Source organism: Arvicola amphibius, chromosome 1, assembly GCF_903992535.2.
Source record: "Arvicola amphibius chromosome 1, mArvAmp1.2, whole genome shotgun sequence".
NCBI classification, from domain to species: Eukaryota; Metazoa; Chordata; class Mammalia; order Rodentia; family Cricetidae; genus Arvicola; species Arvicola amphibius.
The window spans coordinates 30,441,228-30,462,320 of NC_052047.1; the positions used below are offsets into that span (position 1 = coordinate 30,441,228).

The following is a 21,093-nucleotide window of genomic DNA, read 5'->3' on the forward strand; positions in this document are numbered from 1 at the left end:
AAGTTATTATCCTTTTGAAAACTTCTGCCTCTGATAACACCTCTCCCTTTAGATGAAGAAACTGAGAAAATGCTCTGGTTTTCTTAAACTTTTTAAGTTACTCACATTTTACAAATAAATATCAACATTAAAAATACATTAGCACTGTTATAATGCCCGTATTTGAATACCAGCATCCACAATAACGCAGCCATAGCAAATAAGCATATAAGAATAGTGACTGGCACAGTGACAAGGCAGAAGTGGTCCAGTGGGGAGGAGCCAGCAGCCTCGCAAAGTTAGTCTCATGCATACCAGCAAGTGAGAACCAAAGCTTTACCATTCACAGCTGAAGAAAGATTTAAAACAAAATGAAACATCTACTAATAACTGGAGTTTATAGTGAAATGTACCAATTCCTTATATAAAATACATAAAAATTGTTGCTACATTTTTACATATACTTTTTAACTTATTTGATTAAAGTATATATTAAAGTAAAAATTATGAAAACTTTATATTATATAACTATACATATATAAAGCACAATAACACAATTTATTAAAAATATGTAAAACAATAGATAACCTTTAAAAATTGTGATATATTAACTTTAAACAAATCTAAATTTTTACAGTATACTTAAAATTAAGTTTTAAGGTTGTTAATATTTTGGATCTCTATTTTCTAAACACATTTGTAGTTATAAGTGAGTATTGCTGTAGCTGCGAATGTAAGAGAGAACAAGTAGATACAGTTCTCATTGTGGTTTCATGACAGGGTTTCTCTTCATAACAGCTCTGGTTGTTGGTTGTCCTGGAATTCACTCTCTAGACCAGGTTGGCCTCCAGCTCAGAGATCCACTTGCCTCTCTGCCTTCCAAGTGTGGGAGTAAAGGCATGTGCTAACACCGCCCAGCCAGTATATACAGTTTTAAAAGGATGATGATCTAACTCTTCTGCCTATATAATTTATCAAATGCTGAAATTAAACTCTGTAAAACTACACGAATATTTCCCATATAATGAACTAATAACCAGAAAGCTATTATGTTTTCCCTATACCTTTTCCTTAATTATAAACTACTAGGAAGAAATGAAAAATAATTCTAGAATAATGTGACTATATAATGGCAATTCTATTGCTAAAGAAGGCAGGTAATTATTAAAAAACTTTAGTATACATTTTTCTGTTGATATGTTAATAGGTGTATTATTTTAGTCTTAGGTTCCCAATCTGTTCATTGCCATAAAGCTTTAGGATGCTAAAATAGTCTAAGTAATGGGACGAAGATAGAGAGAGGATTTAGGCAGACCTGGTTTTATCACACAGGAGGCTGTTTGGAGATTTACCATGTCAAATTTTGAAAAATATAACAACTGAAGCTAAATAGAATAGCATGCCTGAAGGTGAAGTGCACATTTCAGCTCTCTGTAGAGATGCCATAAAGAGCATGTGAAGACTATGACTCACTCAAAACGAGTTCATGCCACATTAACTAAACTGTAGATTGTTTTTCATTACTGGGTAAGTATTTGAGGGGGAAGCCCCCAGAAACAAGCTATTTTCACGTGTCAAATTAATTTGTGGGTTTAAAGACATAAAACCCACTATTCTCTAATCAAAGATAATAAACTTCAAATTCTACTTTTCAATTCATTTTTAAAATTTTATAAATTCATGTTTCCTATACCAATTATTACTACCACAATGAGAATCTTAACACTTAAAACAAAACAGTATCAACTCTTCAGTAAGTGGAACATGAAAGTTTATTTGTACAGAAAACATTTCAGCATATACCCAGTGAAATAAGGCATATAAATCTTGAGTAACAATTTTCCACACAGCTTTAAAATGTAGTTTCAAGCTCAGAAAAAAAAGAAATATTTCTGTATGATCTTTATACCTTGGTAATAAACCACAGATATAACAAGTCACTTGAGCTGGATCAACACAGTTTGAACACTAACCTGTCATTTGTTAAGATGTATAACCATAGGTAGGTTATTTATATATTATAGTGAGGTAATTCCAACAGTGCATTTTAGTTGGCTTATTATTTTTCTTTAACTTAAAATTTTAACCTAAGGGTGTTTTGCTTGCATGATTATCTGTGCACTGTGTGCATATCTGGTGCTAAAGAGGCCATAGGTGGGCACTGGATGCTCTGAGACTGGAGTTACAGATGGTCATGAACAGTCAGGTGGAAGCTGGGAATTGAACTTGGGTCCTCTGGAAGTATACCCAGTGCTCTTAATAGAAAAGCCATCTGTTAGGCCAGGCAACAGTGGCACACGTCTTTAATCCCAGCACTCGGGAGGCAGAGGCAGATGGATCTCTTTGAGTTCAAAGCCAGCCTGGTCTACTGAGCGAGTTCCAGAATGGCTCGAAAGCTACACAGAGAAACCCTGTCTTGAAAAACAAAACAAAACCAAAACAAAGAAAGAAAGAAAGAAAGAAAGAAAGAAAGAAAGAAAGAAAGAAAGAAAGAAAGAAAGAAAGAAAGAAAGAAAGAAAAGTCATCTTTCCAGATCCCTTGGTCTGATTGTATACTCATGCCTACCTTAGTTGGTAAGCAGCAAATGTTTCAAACCACAGCCCTTTTATAATAAGCCTGCATGCAATGCACAGATGTTACTAATGCATGGTTGCTAATGTGCAGTCATTCCTGAATCCCTTACTTGGGCTGTTTGGCCAACCTGACTTAGAAGTTCTCACTGTGTACCCGTTTGGTCTTTGTCTATACTGCATGTGTCGTCTTTGTAACACTTACCAGTCTCGCTCCTTTCTTTCCAGTACATTATCCTCAACACTCTTCTGTGCTGCCATGTGCTGGAATAGCCATTTCATTTGCTAAGAACTTTCATGGTTTTACTACGACAGCTGTTCCTTCTGAAGGACCATTACTGTATTTGTTAATGCTCTATGAAAAAGCTGCTGGGGTTTTAAGTTTTGGGTTCCAGTGCTATTTCCTCCCCCAAATTTCATCATTTTTAATGTAAAATACCGAACAATTTAAAGTTTTAAGGAATCTGTCATGCTAGAGTAGGAATGCCCTGTCACAATACTTCCTGTCACAAAACAAAGGCAAACACTACAGCTAAAGATTGGAAAAAACTATCTCCATGAAGAAAGACCTATCACATTCCTTGGTTAGTATTCACCCAGTTACCAAAAATACAATTATAGTCAGCATGCATCTGGGTCTCACTCTGTAGACCAGGCTGGCTTTAAGCTCACAGATCTGCCTACTCTGCCTCCTGGTGCTGGGATAAAAGGTATGAACTACCAGATCAGGCCTCAAATTCATCTATTCTATATTCTATTTGAGTTCAGATTTATCTCAATAGTTAATTCCCCAATTATTATAAATAAAGAAATGTTGACCAATTCTTAAAAAAATGAAAGTTTTGGTAGCTTATTACCTCAAATTTAAAATATTATACAAGCCAATTAGAAATAGGGACTAATCTGACATCTACACTGATTAAATGTTATACTGTTTACAAATACATCTTTGGTAGACAGAGATTAATTAAGTAAAAAATACAAAATTCATTATGAACAGATGCAAATATTAAGTGAGATTATAAGCATCCTTATAAAATACTTTTGTTTCACAAAGAAAAGCCACAAGTTCAGTTTTGCTACAGATTTAATAGGCTATTATTAAACCAATTACTTTTATTATGACATGGCATTAAAAATGTAATAATAAACTTTAATTTTGTTTTACTTCTGTGGCAGTGGGGATAAAATCCAGTTCTCATACATGTTCATCAAACACTAGCACTGACTGTTTCTCCAGCTCTAAAAAGTCTAAAAGGGAAGATTTTTAAAGAAAACCTATTTTATAAGATATATACTTGATAGTGACTGCCTACTTCTATAAATAAAAGCAAAGTCTATCCTTTTAAAAAAATAGACTTAATTGTTTTTTCAATCCCTTATTAGTAATAAAAGCTTGACTTTTTGCTCTGTGACAAGAATTATGCTACATAAATACAGGCATTTCTATGATAGCACAACACATACATTCCCCGAGAGCCTTAAATTATACAGTATTGCTTATTAAAAACTGATGAATCTTAACTGAGAGTGGTGACACACACCTTTAATCTCATCATGTGGAGGGCAGAGGCAGGAGGAGCTCTATGAATTTAAGGCCAGCCTAGTCTACATTGTGAGTTCCAGGATAGCCAGGGCTATACAGAGACCCTGTCTCAAAACTAGAAAAGAGAAAACAAGACAAAACAAAGATGATCTTCGGCAAGAGGAAGTAGAAACCACAGAGTGTCATGCAATTATAAAAACTGTAAATATTTTTATAAAAAACCAATTTTTAAATTTTATTACAGAATTACCTTTTCAGTTTTACTCTATTTTTTATTTAAAAATCTAAATCCAGTCACTGGTGAGCAGGAGAGAGTGCTGCAGGCACCACGGTGCCGGTGTAGAGAGGTTGAACACCACGTGAGTTCCAGGTATCTAACTCAGGCTGCCGGCTTGCCAACAAGTGCCTTCACCGGCTGAGCCACCTTGCTGGCCACACAAAATCATATTGCAGCACTAATTATAGTTATTCAGTACAAAATCAGTCTCTAAGTTTCATTTTCTGCTCCTGAATGCCACTTAAAAGTGTAAGGAAGCACTTACTGGCGGAGGCCTGAGGCTGCATCCGAGGTATCCCTCCGTTTGGCACTTGAAAGTTGGAGTCGCTTCTGCTGCTCTTCACAGAGTCAACTTGTGTGCTTGATGTTCGGGACAGGTTTGGAAGACTGCGCCTAAGTTTCTCTACAATAATGGGATTTGAAATAAATAACAATAATAAAAAATCAAGCTATTCTTTCAGATATTAAGTATAATTCAAAGTAAAATGATATATTTAAATATTTCTTTCTGTATACTGTAAAAGTAAGAGGAAAAGAAAGAAAGGAAGGAAGGAAGGAAGGAAGGAAGGAAGGAAGGAAGGAAGGAAGGAAGGAAGGAAGGAAGGGAAAAAAAGAGGGAGGGGAAAAACAACCATACCCAGACAGAGGCTATAAAAGAATGAAATAACAGCACCCTTAAAGAAACTATAAATTATATCATCAAATTTAAAGAAATGAAGGCCAGTCCATGAGTAAAATAAAGCAAACCCCTTAAAAATTCCCATGTCCTCTTAATCCTGTAGTATGGCTTGGGACTCATATTACTAGCTGACAGATACTTAGCTTCATAAAGTTAAATTTACTTTTTCTCATGTTTGTATTAATAAAATGGTGAACATGACTATTTGAAATAAAAAATATTTGGGGAAAAATGCATTCCTTTTTACACTAAAATATGGACATCTTATTCTCCAAACTTTGCTGTTTTACCTTCATTTTTAACATTGCTTGTCTGTAAATCTGTGGGATGGCCCTGGAGGGAAAGGCGAGGTTGCTGCAACCGGCTAATCATAGGCTGTGGGGACACTCTGCTGTATTCTATTCCCCGGGCAGGAGAGCGTGAACGAGGCGAATTTCTAGGCGACTGCTTAGGAGATGGGCGGGGTGAGTTGCGTGGTGATGGCGAAAACCTGTTAACAGCAGGATATACTGCATGGTGCATACTATCATCTTCATCATCCAAGCTCTGTGCATCCAGTTCTTGATCACTAAAAGTGCCCCGCCTCGTAGAATTGCAAGATGAACCAGAACTGCGCCGAGAGGTGGTGGCTGCATATTCTTGCCGGAGACCTAGCAACAGTGAATTCCTATTTATTTCTTTGATTGTATTTTCAAACACTTAAATATTTTAAAAATTTAAGTAAATGATTACTATTGAGAAATTCGACTTAAGAGTGTAAAGTATAAAGAAAATTATTTTTCTACTTTTAGACATCCTTCTATATAAAGATGCAAAGTTGTTTTTAAACTGAATGAAAATGTACTATTTGTTTAATTCCAAGACTTTTTGAATCTGGAGTCTAAGTAATAGGGTAAAGCCATAAATTAAAACAAACAAACGAAAACCAAGTTCTACTATATAAATACAGACACTCAACCTTGGACTGAAGGAACACTGAGGGAAGAACTACTATGTAGGTAGTGAACAGAATACATTAGCAAACGACCTTTAGAGTAGGTTATAATGGGAGCGGGATTTAAGTACATCTTCAGCAAGTCCTACTAGCTACTGGCATCCCCCAAAACGGATCTAGAATCAGAATCAGGCCTTTATGTCATTACTTTATGCACAGAAACTGCTATTGAAGGGGTAAGATCTAAGCATCTTTTAAGGCCATAAATCCCTGGAGAAAGTAGCTCAGTGAAGAGCACACATTAAGATGAATCCCCAGGAAGTACAAAATAAAAAACAAGTGAGCACTCCAAATCCTTAGAACTTCTAGGTTCGTATAGCCCTGTAGTAACAAAAATCTCAACTTTCAACAATTAAAACTTACTTTCTTCCTGCATCCGGGCTAGAATCTGCACATCAGTTACATCATTTAGCTTATAGTTGGATCCAATTGAATCTTCATCTAGTTCTGAAGCACTTAACTCACTATCTATAGAGGATTGAGGGCTGAGTGGAGGATTTCTATCTGATGAACTTTTGAAGTTACCTTTAGAAAAAGGAAAACACATCAAACCTTAGTAAAGAGAAAAACTGAGTTAAACATCTGTTGCAGCAAGTAGCCAAATAATTACATCCCTTGATTCAGTTTTTTTCTGTCATTTACACATATAAAATTCTTAAAAACTAAATTAGAAACTGACCTCATTAGAAGAAAAGGGATACAGAGACTCCTTGACATACCATGTCACAAATACAAAGTATCTTTTGACATACCATGTCACAAATACAAAGTATCTTTTAAGTATAGCTTACTCATTTCCCACAAAACAATTATGCTTTCAACCAGTACCTGCAAAGCAGTTGATTCGGTAACTGCAGGCTAGACCAGTGGTTCTCAACCTTCCTAATGCTGCAACCTTTTAACACAGTTCTTCCTGTGTGGTGACCTCAACCATAAATTATTTTTGTTGCTACTTCATAGCTGCAACTTTGCTACTGTTATGAATTGTGATGTAAATATCCATGTTTTCCGTTGGTCTTAGGAGACCCCCATGAGAAGGTCCCAACCTACAGGTTGAGAACTGCTGCCCAAAGGGGTCACAGCCCAAAGGTTGAGAACTACTAGGCTAGAGACTTTCTAGATACGCAGGGAAACCATTCTTTAAGTAAATGATGCAGTGCTTTTTCCTCTCAAATTCAGTCATTTGCACCACAACCTTTTCCTTGAAGAAAAAAATTTACTTTCCTTAAACAACAAAACTAACTGAGAAAATTATATTTCTTAGACATTTAAAAACCAACCAAAAAAGAACACTAGGTTAATTTGTCATGTTTGCCAATTAGAAATGGGAACCAGAATGTTCTGATGTTTGGTAGTGAAGAACACTAGATGGTAGCAAGAAAATAAGTAGATTTTTAAAATGTACTCTATTACCTAGACCAAAAGGAGGACAGAAAACTGCAGGGACAAGGAATACATACTGGCAAGAACCTAGCGTGCTTCTCAGGAAACACTTGCATGGGACCCAGCTTTGTGAAGAAATGATAAAAGCTCAACACTCTCACTAACGTGCCTAATACAGATTTAGAACATACTGCCAGTTTGTAGCTTAATTTTTTTTGTTATCTATTCATTTATCTGTTCATTCATTCATTTATATTTTATGTGCATTGATATTTTGCCTTAATGTATGTCTTGGTAAGGATGTCAGGCCCCCTGGAACTGGAGTAATAGATAGCCATGAGCCACCATGTGGATGCTGGGAACTGAACAGGGGTCCTCTAGAAGGGCAGTCTTAACCACTGAGCCATCTCTCCAGCCCTGTAGCATTTTTTTAAAAGACTTATTACGTGCATAGTGTTCTTGCATGCATGCCTGCATGACAGAAGAGGACACCAGATCTCATCATAGATGGCTGTGAGCCACCATGTGGCTGCTGGGAATTGAACTCAGGATCTCTGGAAGACTAACCAGTGCTCTTAACCTCTGAGTCATTTCTCCAGCCCCACTACCCCCCCCCCTTTAAAAGACAGGGTTCTACTTTGTAATATAAACTGTCCTTGAAATTACTATGTAGCCTAGGTTAGCCTCAAACTTGCAATCCTCCTGCCTCGGCCTCCCAAGTGCGAGGACTACAAGGCATGTATTATAGCATGTTTATCTAGTTTTCCAAAAATCTTCACCATTATAGTCAATTCCCCACAAGCATGGCTCCAGACCTGCCTGAGATCCCTCTTTGTCCAGGAACCACCTTCGCGAGTAAGTAGCTGCAACCCTCTCCGAGCCCCCAGCTTTACCCTTCTGTCTGAAGCCATCTCCACACCACGGGGCCTACTTCCAGATCAGTGACCTACTTTCTGGAGAGCCACCTTTGACCCTCCTTTCCTCTGCTGCCATTTCCACACCCAATGCTCTAGTCCCAGACCTTGGAGACCTTCTTTGCAAGGCCAATTAAACAACTCATCTATCACCTGTACCTATCTAACCCTCAGATCATACATCTCCTGCACTGGCCAGATTATCACAACAGACACAAAAACAAAGGAAGAAGTCCACATGCTCAACTCAAATCGCAAATTCAAAACCACGAATGGGCAAGGCAACATGTTGTTTTATCCACTAAAAACTGTGTAAACAATTTCTAATGAGAGCTTCCTAGGGGAATCCCAAGACACAGAATTTAAAAGAATAATTAATCATAAACTTTATCAAAGGATTACAAAAATTTTAAAAAAGACACAATACTTCATTGACCTCCAAGAGGATAACAATAACAGAAGAAAATAAAATACATGGCTGTATGAAAGGACAAAGATAATTCAGGATTTGAACTCAACAAAGATAGAGACATTAAAGAGAACACAAGTTAAAATGAAGATGGAATTGAAAAACTATATCCCAATTAAAAAACTCTGGGTAAAGCCTTACAAATAGAAATGAAATCAGGCAGAAGACAGAATATCAGGACTTAAAGAAGAAGATTCTAGATGAAATAAGCACAGAATATGAAAAACATTTTATAAGCAAAGGAAAGTGCAGAAAATGTGGGACACCATCAAAAGACCAAATCTTTGAACTATAGATGAGGGAGAAGAAGCTCAGGGTCAATGACATAGAGAACTTTCCAAAACCAAGAAAAGATATATCCATACAGATACAGGGAGCATACAGAATCCTAATTAGATGAAACTGGAAAGAGGGAGGGAAGGAGGGAGGAAGGGAGGAAGGGAGGGAGGGAGGGAGGGAGGAAGGGAGGGAGGGAGGGAGGGAGGGAAGAAAAAGTCCATGGCATAAATAACTTCTTACTGCATGATGAATAGCTCAAAGGGAAAAAAAAATCAAGAAAGAAATCAAAATATTCCTGGAACTAAATGAAAATGAAAACATAATACAACAAAAGCTCTGTGATACATTAAAAGCAGTCCTAAGAGGGAAGTTTATAACCTTAAGTCTCTACACTAAAGAGAATAAATAAATATCCTAATAATGTAACCTAAACAACTGGGAAGCTAACTCAAACCCAAGAGGTGGCAAGAAATGATAAAAATCAAAGAAATAGAAACAAAGAAAACAATATACAAGATCAATTAATCTAAGAGCTGATTCTTTTAGAAGACACATCAAGACTCCATTGGTTCAACTAATCAAAGAGAGACAGAGAGAGAAAGAAAGATGGAGGGATCGAGGAAGGGAGAAGGAGAGAAGATGGAGGGATAGATTGAGGGAGAGGGAGCAGTCAAATTAACAAAATCAAAAATGAACAGGGAGACATTATGACACCAAAGAAATATAGATTATTATAAGGTAACACTTTAAAAAGAACATGTACTCCATTAAGGTGGAAAATCCTGAAAAAAATAAGATTATTCCTTGATTTATCCAAACTACCAAAGTTAAACCCAAGAAGAGACCCATAAGGAAGGAGGAGACTGAAATAGTAATAAAGTGCTTTCCAAATGAAAAAAAGGTCCAGGTCCAGATGAAATCACATTAGAATTCTACCAAACTTTCAAAGAACTAAAATGAATACTTAAGAATCCCTCTAAACTTGTTCTATGAAGCCAGTATTACTCGAATACTCAAATAAAAAAGATACAACAAAAAAAAACAAAAAATACAGACCAATCAATATCCCTGATGAACACAAATGCTAAACTCAATAAAATACTAGCAAACCAAACATAGGCACATATCAAAAAGATCATCACAATGATCATATTGGCTTTATCCAGAAATTCAAGGAGATGGCTCAACGTATATCTAAGTCAATGAACATTAAGTCATATAAATGGACTTAAAAGTAAAAAAAAAAAAAATCACATGATCATCTCAACAGATGCAGAAAAAAGAAAGTCCTAGAGAATGTAGGAATGGAAGGGACATACCTCCTAAATAAGGAATATATATGACAAACGTGAATCCAACATTATCATAAATGGAGACAAACTTGAAGCAATCCCATCAAAATCAGGAATGAGACAGGGCTGTCCACTTATCCTCCCTCCTTTTCAATATAGTGGTGGAAGCACTAGCCAGAGAAATAAGGCAAGAAAAGGAAATTAAAGTGATACAAATAAGAAGTCAAAAATCCCTATTTGCAGGCAATATGATATTGTATCTAGAGATCCCAAAAAATGACCAGAAAACTTCTACAATTAACAATTTTAGCAAAGTGATAAGGTACAAATTCAATTTACAAAAAGCAGTGCCTTGTTATACACCAACAACAAATATATTAAGAGGTCATGAACACACTCCCATTTATATTAGCATTAAAACAATAAAATATCTTGAAGTAAACCTAACCAAAGAGGTGACAAGCTTCTACAACAGGAAAGTACATATTTCCAAGTGAAATTGAGAAGAACACTAGAAAATGGAAAGACACTGTGTTCATGAATCAGTAAAATTAACATGGTGAAAACAGCTATCCTACTAAAATCAATTTACAGACCCAATGATACAATCCCAATCAAAATACCTATAACATTCTTCACAGAAATAGGAAACCATCCTAAAATTCATATGGCACCAAAGATGATCCCAGATAGTCAAATAAATCGTGAAAAAAAGAATAATAATGAATGGATTGCATTTCAGACTTCAAAGTGTGGTACAGAGCTATAATACAAGTAATAAAAATATGGTACAAACCAGATGTATAGACCAACAGAATAAAATAGAAGACTCAAAAATGAGCACTCATAACTACAGCTATCTGATATTTGAAGAAAGAGAAAATCACACACACACTGGAGAATAGACAGCATTTTTTACAAGTAGATGTCCACACAGAAGAATGAAATTAGATGTATTCTATCATCTCACACAAAAATTACCTTGAGGTAGATCAGAGACCTCAATTTGAAACCTGAAACACTAAAACTAGTAGAAGAAAACACAGGCAATACCCTATAAGATATAAGTGTAGGAAAGAACTTTCCGTATAGGACCCTTTTGTCCGTTATTTAAAGCCAACAATTGACCTTATAAAACTATGAAGTAGGCTGGGCATTGTGACATATGCCCTTCATCCCAGCTCTTGGGAGGCAGAAGCAAGTGGATCTCTGTGAGTTTGAGGCCAGCTTAGTCTAAGCAGTGAGTTCCAGGACAGCTAGGGCTACATAGAGAGCCTATTTCAGAAAACAAAAACAAGCAAATAAATCTCAACAAAAGAAGCCAAAAAGGTTCTGCATAGCTAAGAAAAACAAGTCAAGAAGAACCCCACAGAATAGGAGAGAATCTTTGCCAGCCACATACATGACAGAAGATTAAATATCCAGGACATACAAAGAACTCAAAAATCCAGAATGAAGGAAACAAATGACCCAATTAAAACATAGACTAAGCATCTGAACAGAATGTTCACAATAGAATGAATCAAAATGGCTAAACAATATCTCAAATAGTATTCATTATCCTTAGCATTTAGGGAAAGACAAATTTAAAATGTGTTTGAGATTTCATCTAACCCTATTCAGAATGACTAAGATCAATAAAACTTATAACAAATGCCAGCAAGACTGGAGAAAGAGAAATCCTCATTCCACAGTCGGTGGAAATATAAATCAGTAGGTGTAGCCACTTTGAAAATCAGTATAAAAAAAAAAAAGAAGAAGAAAATCGGTACGGAGAATCCTTAAAAAGCTAAAAATAAATCTATCATATGATCCAGTCATATCATTCCTTGGCCTAAGTCCAAAGGATTTAACATCTTTAATCTTGCACTGCAGAAATCTGCACGGCCATGTTCATTGCTGCCCTATACAAAAGAGCTAGGAAATTAAACAACTTAAATGTCCTTCAACTGATGAATGAATAATGAAAATGTGGGGTGTGTGTGTGTGTGTGTGTGTGTGTGTGTGTGTGTATCCATAGAAAAGATTATATTGAGTGAGGTAACCCAGACTCTGAAAGACAAATACCACATTTTCTCATCTGCCATTCAAATCTTCAGATGTGAGTATAGAAACATAAAGTCACTGAAAAAAAAAAAAACCCAGCAAAGTATGAAAGAACCATGGGTTGGGGGAGCTCAAGAGATGGAAATAACAGATGATATAAAGAGAGAAAGAGAAAAATGGGGAGGAGAGGTTCCAATTTGGAATGGGGAAGGACAGCAACACAGAAGAGGGAGGGCAGACAACACCAAGGTTGTTTGATAAGCCTCAAGGAATCCTATTATTTTATATTTATCTAAAATTACACACATGACTTATGTATATGTATATACATACATAAAGGTAGGCAGGATAGCTTAAGTTATACCAATTGGGCTAACAATGCTCCCCACAGGAACCAAAGACTAACAAAAACCCAAGTACCAGGTACAAGTGACTCCCCAAACAATATAGACTATTGCTGTTGCCCTTGGTTGGCTCTTAGAGGTTAAAGGTCAGCCCCTATTGCTGAATATTGATGGAGGAGGGCCATCTGTCTATGTGTTACTTTCATTGGTTAATAAAGAAACTGCCTTGGCCCTTTAATAGGACAGAAAATTAGGTAGGTGGAGTAGACAGAAAAGAATTGTGGGAGAAAAAAAGCTCAGGCAGTCGCCATGCCTCTCCTCTCTGAGACAGACGCAGGTTAAAATCTTCCTGGTAAGCTACCACCTTGTGGTGCTACACAGATTAATAGACCTGGGTTAATAAAGATGTGAGAGTTAGCCAATAAGAGGCTACAAATAACGGGGCAGGCAGTGTTTAAAAGAATACAGTTTCTGTGTAGTTATTTCGGGTAAAGCTAGCCGGGTGGCAGGAAGCGGATTAACACAACAGATTAGCTAGCCAGGCGTGCACAGCCCGCAGCTCCTACTACAGAATATACCATCTAGAGACAGCAGAGTCTGCAAACTAGCACAAGGGACTGATAGGCAGGTGTGTTTCTGGAGCTCACTGGCCTGACCCATCTCAAAACTAAGGCAGAAAATGAGACATCTGATGTCAACTTTTGGACTCCCTGTGCACTGTACACACACACACACACACACACACACACAATTATATAGCACTCAGTTTCGAGGAAAGCTGAACTTAGAGTTAGAGAAGACGGCATTAAGAGTGATGTGGTGAGTTATTTACAAGACTAAGCTACTCGAGAAATGTCTGTAGCAGACCAAGAATTGCCCAGGCCACAGCAGCCTGTCCTCCTCACGTCTATTACAGCACCTACTGTTTTTGGCATAAATGTGCTATATGCACATTAATCATATTAGATCATATGCTAAGATTTAACTATAGTATCAAAGTTTACTAATACTCCTTAAAAACAGGTCTGTAGATTTTACAACCCCAACAGGCTGTAAATAAGGTTTTATTGGTTAAAAGAATCAAGTTTGTGGTCCTGTTTTTTTAAAATTAATTTAAAAACCAGACTTAGGTATACCCCGAAGAAAATGATATGCACATAATTCACAGTCACTGACTTACCTTTGGATTCTTAGCGCTCATTACAGGAATGAGGGGAAAATAGCACAAAGAGATCTCTCACTGCTTCAGAGTTTCCTAAGTAAAATGGACCCAACCCTGTGATGAATGGTTCCTTTCTGAGCTAGGCCCATTAGGTAAAGTCATTCCTTACCTGAATTCCCAGGAAGTATAAGCTGTTTGACTATAGGAGGTCGCACTGGTGTTGAGGATGGAGAGTTGAAGCCGCTGCTGTAAGGGCTACTGGCATTTGGGCTATAAGGACTTGTATAACTCATAGAGTTGAAAGGATTATTGTATAAATTTTGCCTCTTGAGAGCTGCATTAATGAAAAGGGAGAAAATCAAATTTAGTAACTGGGAAAAGGTTAACATTTCAAAAAGTTTTCTTAGTAAAGATTTATGAAGTCAGGACACGATGTACCCACTAAATCACCTTTTCTATCACTATGTTCATGTCTGTAGGTTAGTGCTGCTGTCAGCTTTGCTAAAGAACAGTTTCACAGTAGTCAGCAATAACTTGACTTGTAACTGGTCCAAATGTTCAAAATGAATGACTGTTGAGTGCTAAGTCATTAATCGGACATCTCCATCACTCCCTCCAGAGCTTAGGGGTCATGGCAGCTCTGGAAGCAGGGGGATGCGGAAGAGACGGCTCCCATGAATAACATGGCTACTGCACTCTTGAACTTGCAGCAGCTATGACTGCCTACATGGGCTTTGCCTGAGATTCAGCAGTCAACATCCTGTCACCGACAGAAGAGAGGATGAGGGAGCTCCACCCCTTCTTGGGGATTCTATGTAGCTAATAGTTGATGGGGGATGCTAAGACATTTTTCTTCAGTGATAGCTACTAGTAAGGCACCCACACTCCTGTCAACAAACATAATGAAACTCACTGGAACACACACACACACACACACACACACACACACACACACACAGAGAGAGCTATGAAGTGGGTGGGGCCAGTAGTAAGAGGAAGAGGACTGGCAGGAGTGGGAGGAGGATCTCTACCAATTCAAGACCAGTCTGAGTCTAAGACAGCAAATGAAATATAAGCAAGAAAAATCAATCCTTAAATAGACAGTTCTTCCTTCCATCTTTTTCAATATTTACAAACATAAGGTAAATAGTAGAGAACATACAGACAAGGGCTGGGGAGAGGAGATCTTTAAAATGTAGCATGTGTGCAGGAAATGAGCAGCCTACAGTGGTAAAGAATAGCAAGAAGCAGCTTAGGAAAAAGTAGCTGGTGCCGGGTGTGGTAGTTCCTGTGTGGGAGGAGGGGGGTCTTGGGTACCAGCCTCAGTACCCCCTCAAGGCTCAGAATTGGGTGTCTATGGCAGGCAAGGATCTGAGGGTAAAAAAAAAAATTAACTCAAGCATGTTACCTCTGCATCTTCTATATTTTTCATGCAAGGGGAAAAAATGAAACAAAGGGGGTATAAAGAGAGGAAGAATAAGAGTTGATCTTCATAAGGTTTCTAGTTTTTACAGACATAGTTAGAAAATTCCATAGGCAAGGACAATGATAATATGCATATCAAAATCACAAAATGAGGCAAGGTAGAACCTGACAAAGCAGTACTCCAGGAACAGGTGGCCCAACCCAGGAAGGAGTCAGCATTCAAGGGGAAGCACCTGACTGATGTGGGAGGGTCTTCTGTTTGAGTTGATTTCATTGGTTAATAAAGAAATTGCCTTGGCTCATTTGATAGGCCAGGCTTTAGGTGGGTGGAGTAGACAGAACAGAATGCTGGGAAGAGGGAAGTGAGGCAGATACTTCAGGCAATCGCCATGCCTCTCCTCTCTGAGACAGTCGCCATGAAGCCAGCCACCAGGTCAGACATGCTGAATCTTTCCGGTAAGCCACCACCTTGTGGTGCTACACAGGTTATTAGAAATGGGTTAAGCAAGATGTGAGAATTAGCTAATGAGAGGCTGAAACTAATGGGCCAGGCAGTGTTTAAAAGAATACAGTTTGTGTGTTGTTATTTCTGGGGCTAAGCTAGCCATGTGGGATGAAAAGCAGGCCTGCTGGCCTCATCACTACACCTGACATTCCAAACCATTAAAGTTACTAAGCATTCCTGAATCCTGGATTCACCCATTCTCCTTGCCTAATCCCTTCTGTGATAACTAGCTTTGGTGACACCCAGATTTGTTTGTTAGCAAAGGTGGGGCATGCTGCCTTCCTGCTCAGTGCCTGTCTTCTATAGAAATTTCTATGTGGTTTGTTAGCAGGTAATTTTGTGGGCTAAACCTAAGAAAACTTTTATAAGTTCTAGTCTTATGAAAGCTGCACACTTATGATAGACTATTAGGAAATACAAGTTAGTCAGTCATCCTTAAAATTAATAAAATTAAAGTTTATCAGTCATACTGATAAAATTAATTACAGGGATAAGCCTTACTTAGGCTTACCCTGCATATGTTTTCAAAGTCAAACTTAAAACAAGTAACAAGAAACAAAGTTTGTCTCATCAGACATACCTAGACAGCCCTCATACTTCAGATATCTGCAGAATATGGCATTTAAAATAATGATTAAAAAGCTTATAATATTAGACAGAGACTCCAAGATCCTAGCAGTGACCCAAGGTCTCCAGAGAAGATTATGGGACACCATGATGTCTCCACCTGGATTACGATGATGCCGACCACTGGGCAAGATGCCCCAGTGCAACACCTACTGCCAGGACCTGGTCCAGACTGTGGACAAACACAGGATATTGGAGAACTGATTGCACTACATTTTTCTAGACAAAATAAGGTCAGTCTTTTCCGCGTCCCTCTTCCAAAGGGAAAAGAAATAAGCTTATGAGCCTGGCTAAAACTCTAAGACTGATGTTCTGGTACTTCTGCCTCCAATGCTATGGAGACCTGGGTATGGCTAACTGTTTATGGACTCCAGTCCCTGTCATTTTTAATAGATTCGGAAGCTGCTTGGTCCATACTCAGGTATAATTTATTTATCCTTCTTGGATCTCTGACAGTATTGATGGCTAGGCTAGCTATAACTTTGTCAACTTAGCAGCAGCAGGTATCCAGGTCTTTCCACAAAGCTATAGCCAGCTTGTTAGCTCATTTTATATATGCAGAAATCAAGCCTTGCTTTTTCTAAAGCTACTAGGTCTCCTAATTAAAAACATATTTTAAAATATAAATGCTCATAAGCTTTAAGAGTCTAAAAATGATTTAAGATGTAAATACAGGTTAAGATATGGAAAATGTTTCTGATTTCTTTCCCCTTCTATGGCATAGTTCTGATAAGATGATCGAGCAATGACTACTTACTTACTGTTTGGGTCACAAGCTCAAGGTTTTAGATTTATTCTGGTTGCCATCTAAATATGAACTTGAAGGTGTTTCTCATCAGGCCAAAGACATCTCTGTCCAATCTATAACCGGGTCTCTGGACAGTAGAAAAATATACATGCTTCTAACCACAATCTGTAGTTTTAGCTAGGACTCAAAGGTATGTGTCTATTTCTGCTGTTTACAGATACCCAATATCTGCTTTTATCTATGATATGGATTTCAATATGAACCTGAAAGTTTCAATATTATTTTCCTTTAAGTACATAAATTTTAACTTCTGTTCCTAGTTTAAACTTGTCTCAACAGGTTTCCACTTGTCTGACAAACACATCTAAGCATCAGTTGCTGACTACAACCTGCTCCAAATGACTGTGAATCCTGGACTTGCTGAAAGCTGATGTGGACCAGTCCAGCTGATGTGAATGCCCCCTGTCTCTTCAACAGAGTCTGTGAACCAGATGCTTCTGATGAGTGCCCCATTGTCTGAATTCCCTCCTTACTTTTGGCTAGCCTTTCAGCCTTCTTGGGCCCTGATAACAATGCCACAATTTCAGCCCAAAGTAGTTACAGAAAAGAACACGTTGTCCCATGCTCCCTGCCCAGAATAGGTTGAAGTGCTGAGACAATGGGGAACTCCCTAGCATGGGTGACAAAAAATGGCTACCTATAATGCCCACTGACATACCAAAAAAAAAAAAAAAAAAAAAAAAAAAAGGCCCAAAGTTGTCAACAAATGGATTTATTAACTAACATGGTTCTACAATAAGAAGATACCTTGGTTCTTTATGCTGAACCAAAGAGGACAGTCAGGATTACAATTACAACTTGGTTATACGCAAAGGTCAGAGCTACAGGGTCTGATAGGACGGCCACTGCACTGTAAAAATCTGTTAGCTAATGGCTCTTAGGTCCCAATACTATCTCCTTAAATCCACGGGCAAGCAAGACCCATGACTGGGTACTGTCACTGGTTGGTACTTGTGAAGGGGGAAATGTAAGACTCAGGCACGACAAGATCAACAGAAGCCTGAGTCTCAGCAGTTTAACCAAAGGCAACACGGTTCCAAGAAAGACCACAAACTGAGACTACCCAGGCACCACCCAGGAAGAGACCATTCAGAGGAAATTCCTAACATTCTAACCATAGTAGATAGGATCACCTGCCAGCACACACCCATTTTTTTTAACCAGGATACCTCCTAGACAAATGTCCTGAACCTTATAAATCTCTCATCCTCATCTCTGCTAATATAAAAACCCAACCCAAACTGAGCTGGGGCTCTCAGATCGCTCCAATACATTGGACATACAGAGAGTCCGAGTTTGCAAACTTGTGTAAGAATAAAGGCTCTTTGCTTTTACATGCAGGACTCAATCTAGTTGGTTTTGGGGGGACTCTGATATGGGCATAACAGTTCATACCTGAAAAGTCCCTTCTAGCTTCTTGCAGGTCAGTCTCAGAAACTAACATTCTCTCCCTGTCTTGGAACTGGCTATAAAGAGATTAAGACTCCTATTTCAGAAGGGGTCTTTGCTGGCTTCCCCAATGAGTTTGTCATACCTTTTTTGTACAACCATATTTTGACAAAGCTGTCTATGCTTCAATATGGAGAAGCTGGGGACATGATGGCTTGGTAGGTAAGGGCTTGCTATGCAAGCATAAGGACCAGAGTTTATAATAAAATAAAGAATCCTCCATTCAAAATTGCTATTTTTGAGATATAGTAGCTTTGTTTTCATCCCATAAGTCTAGGGTGGGGTGTGTGTGTGTGTGTGTGTGTGTGTGTGTGTGTGTGTGTGTGCGCGCGCGCGCGCGCGCGTGCGCATACATAGAGAGCTTACAAGAACAAGGGGTCCACTTTCTGACTTATTTCCTTTGGATGGAGTCTCTCACTGAACCAACAGTATGCTGGCAGCCAAAACTCCCCAGAAATCCTCCTATCTCCATCTCTCAGCTCTGACTTCAGGTACTTTTTACAGGAGTACTGGGAATTTGACCTCAAGTCCTCATGCTTGCTGCAGAACATGTTCTTACCCACTGGCTCATCTCCTCATCCTCCTAGAACACTCTTAATGAATGTCTAATATCATCTGACTAAAATTTAGTTGTTTCACATTATCTACAGGTTTTTCTTACCCCCGACAGGGTTTCTCTGTAGCTTTGGAACCTGTCCTGGAAGTGACTATTGTAGACCTTGAACTCACAGAGATCCGCCTGCCTCTGCTTCCCGAGTGCTGGAATTAAAGGCGTGCTCCACCACTGCCCGGCTTATCTACAGATTTATAACAATCTATTTCACTCAATCACAGACCGGATATAATGAAAATCAAGTTCCAGAGTATAATTCTAAAAGAATTCATATTGAGACAAAACCTTTTGAAACTCATATACAGGCTATTTGTCTTTTCAAAGAGTTTCTTACAGAGATGAAAAGACTCAGAATCAGCAGCTCTGTTATTACCTCCTTAAGTTATTTGCACATAATAACCATTACTGATAGCATTCCAGCTCAACTCTTTACCTAGTCTTCCTTCTGCGTTCTTGATCACTTTCAGCTTAAACTCTAACCTAGGAACACACGTCTATAATAAAGCCAAAGCAGCTACACAGCTGTAATGCAAATAGAAACTAAAAACAAGTGAGCTGCAAGCTGCAGGGATGGCTCAGTGGCTAAGAAGAGTACTTGCTACTGCTCTTGCAGACAACCCTGGTTTCAATTCCTAGCACCCACAGGGTGGCTCAAAACCATTTGTAATGTGAGTTCCAGAGAATCTGATGCCCTTTTCTTGTCTCTGTGGGCTATACATATGCACATATACAGGCAAAATACTCTCACACACAGATTAATTCTTTAATTTTTAAGTGTCTACAAGCACAAGGTCCTGAACTCAGATCCCCAGCACTCACATAAAATCCTGAGCACAGCAGTACATACACATTTGTAAACCTAGTGCAGGAACAGGTGGAGAAAAGGAGATACTTAGAGTTCCATGGCCAGTTAACACAGCTATATCAGTGAGTTCCAAGTTTCAGTAAGAAACCCTGTCTCAAAATCTAAGGTGGACAGCAAATAAGGAAGACACATGCACTGGCTAGTTTTTATGCCAACTTGATACAAGCTGAAGTTGTTTGGAATTGGAACTAATAGGGCCCCTATCAGAATGGCTTGAGATGCATTTTCCTGATTGATGTGGGAGGGCCCAGCTCACTGTGGATGATGCTACCGCTGGACTGGTTTTCCTAGGTGCTGTAAGAAAGAAGGCTCTAACCAGTACTTCTCCATGGCCTCCACATCAGCTTCTGCCTGTAGGTTCTTGCCGTGACTTCTTCCCTCAGTGATGGGGAACTATAAAGCTGAAATAAAACCTTTCCTCCCCAAGTTGTTTTTGGTCATGGTGCTTTATTACAACAAAAGATACTGTAACTAAGCCAACTGAATGTCAATCATTGACTTCCACATGCATATACACATACATACATACATGTACCTATACCAAGATACATACGTACACACACCCTCATGAATACCACATACAAATACATATACATACGAAAAGGTAAAGAAAGCTTATTCAGAATTACTCATCATGCTTCATATTCCATCAATAGTGAGTTTTAAGAGACTGAAGGGCTGGAGAGATGGCTTAGTGATAAAGAGCACTGGCTGGTCTTCCAGAGGTTCTGAGTTCAATTCCAGCAGTCACATGGTGGCTCCCAACCATCTATAATGGGCTCTGATGCCCTCTCTCTCAAGCAGACATACATGCAATTAGAGTACTCATACACAGAAATAAACTTAAAAAAAAAACACTTAGAAGA

General features: G+C 38.4%; 1 protein-coding gene across 2 annotated transcripts in view; it reads right to left on the reverse strand.

Annotated features, from left to right (window-relative positions):
- Positions 1-21,093, reverse strand: part of Slain2 (SLAIN motif family member 2) — a 62,472-nt gene that overhangs the window by 15,969 nt on the left and 25,410 nt on the right. For both annotated transcript variants that reach the window (XM_038326644.1, XM_038326635.1), the window contains exons 3-6: positions 14,105-14,269; positions 6,410-6,571; positions 5,343-5,702; positions 4,639-4,776 (exon numbers count right to left, since the gene is read on the reverse strand). In XM_038326644.1, coding sequence (XP_038182572.1) covers positions 4,639-4,776; positions 5,343-5,702; positions 6,410-6,571; positions 14,105-14,269 — 825 coding nt within the window. The remainder of the gene's footprint in view (positions 1-4,638; positions 4,777-5,342; positions 5,703-6,409; positions 6,572-14,104; positions 14,270-21,093) is intronic.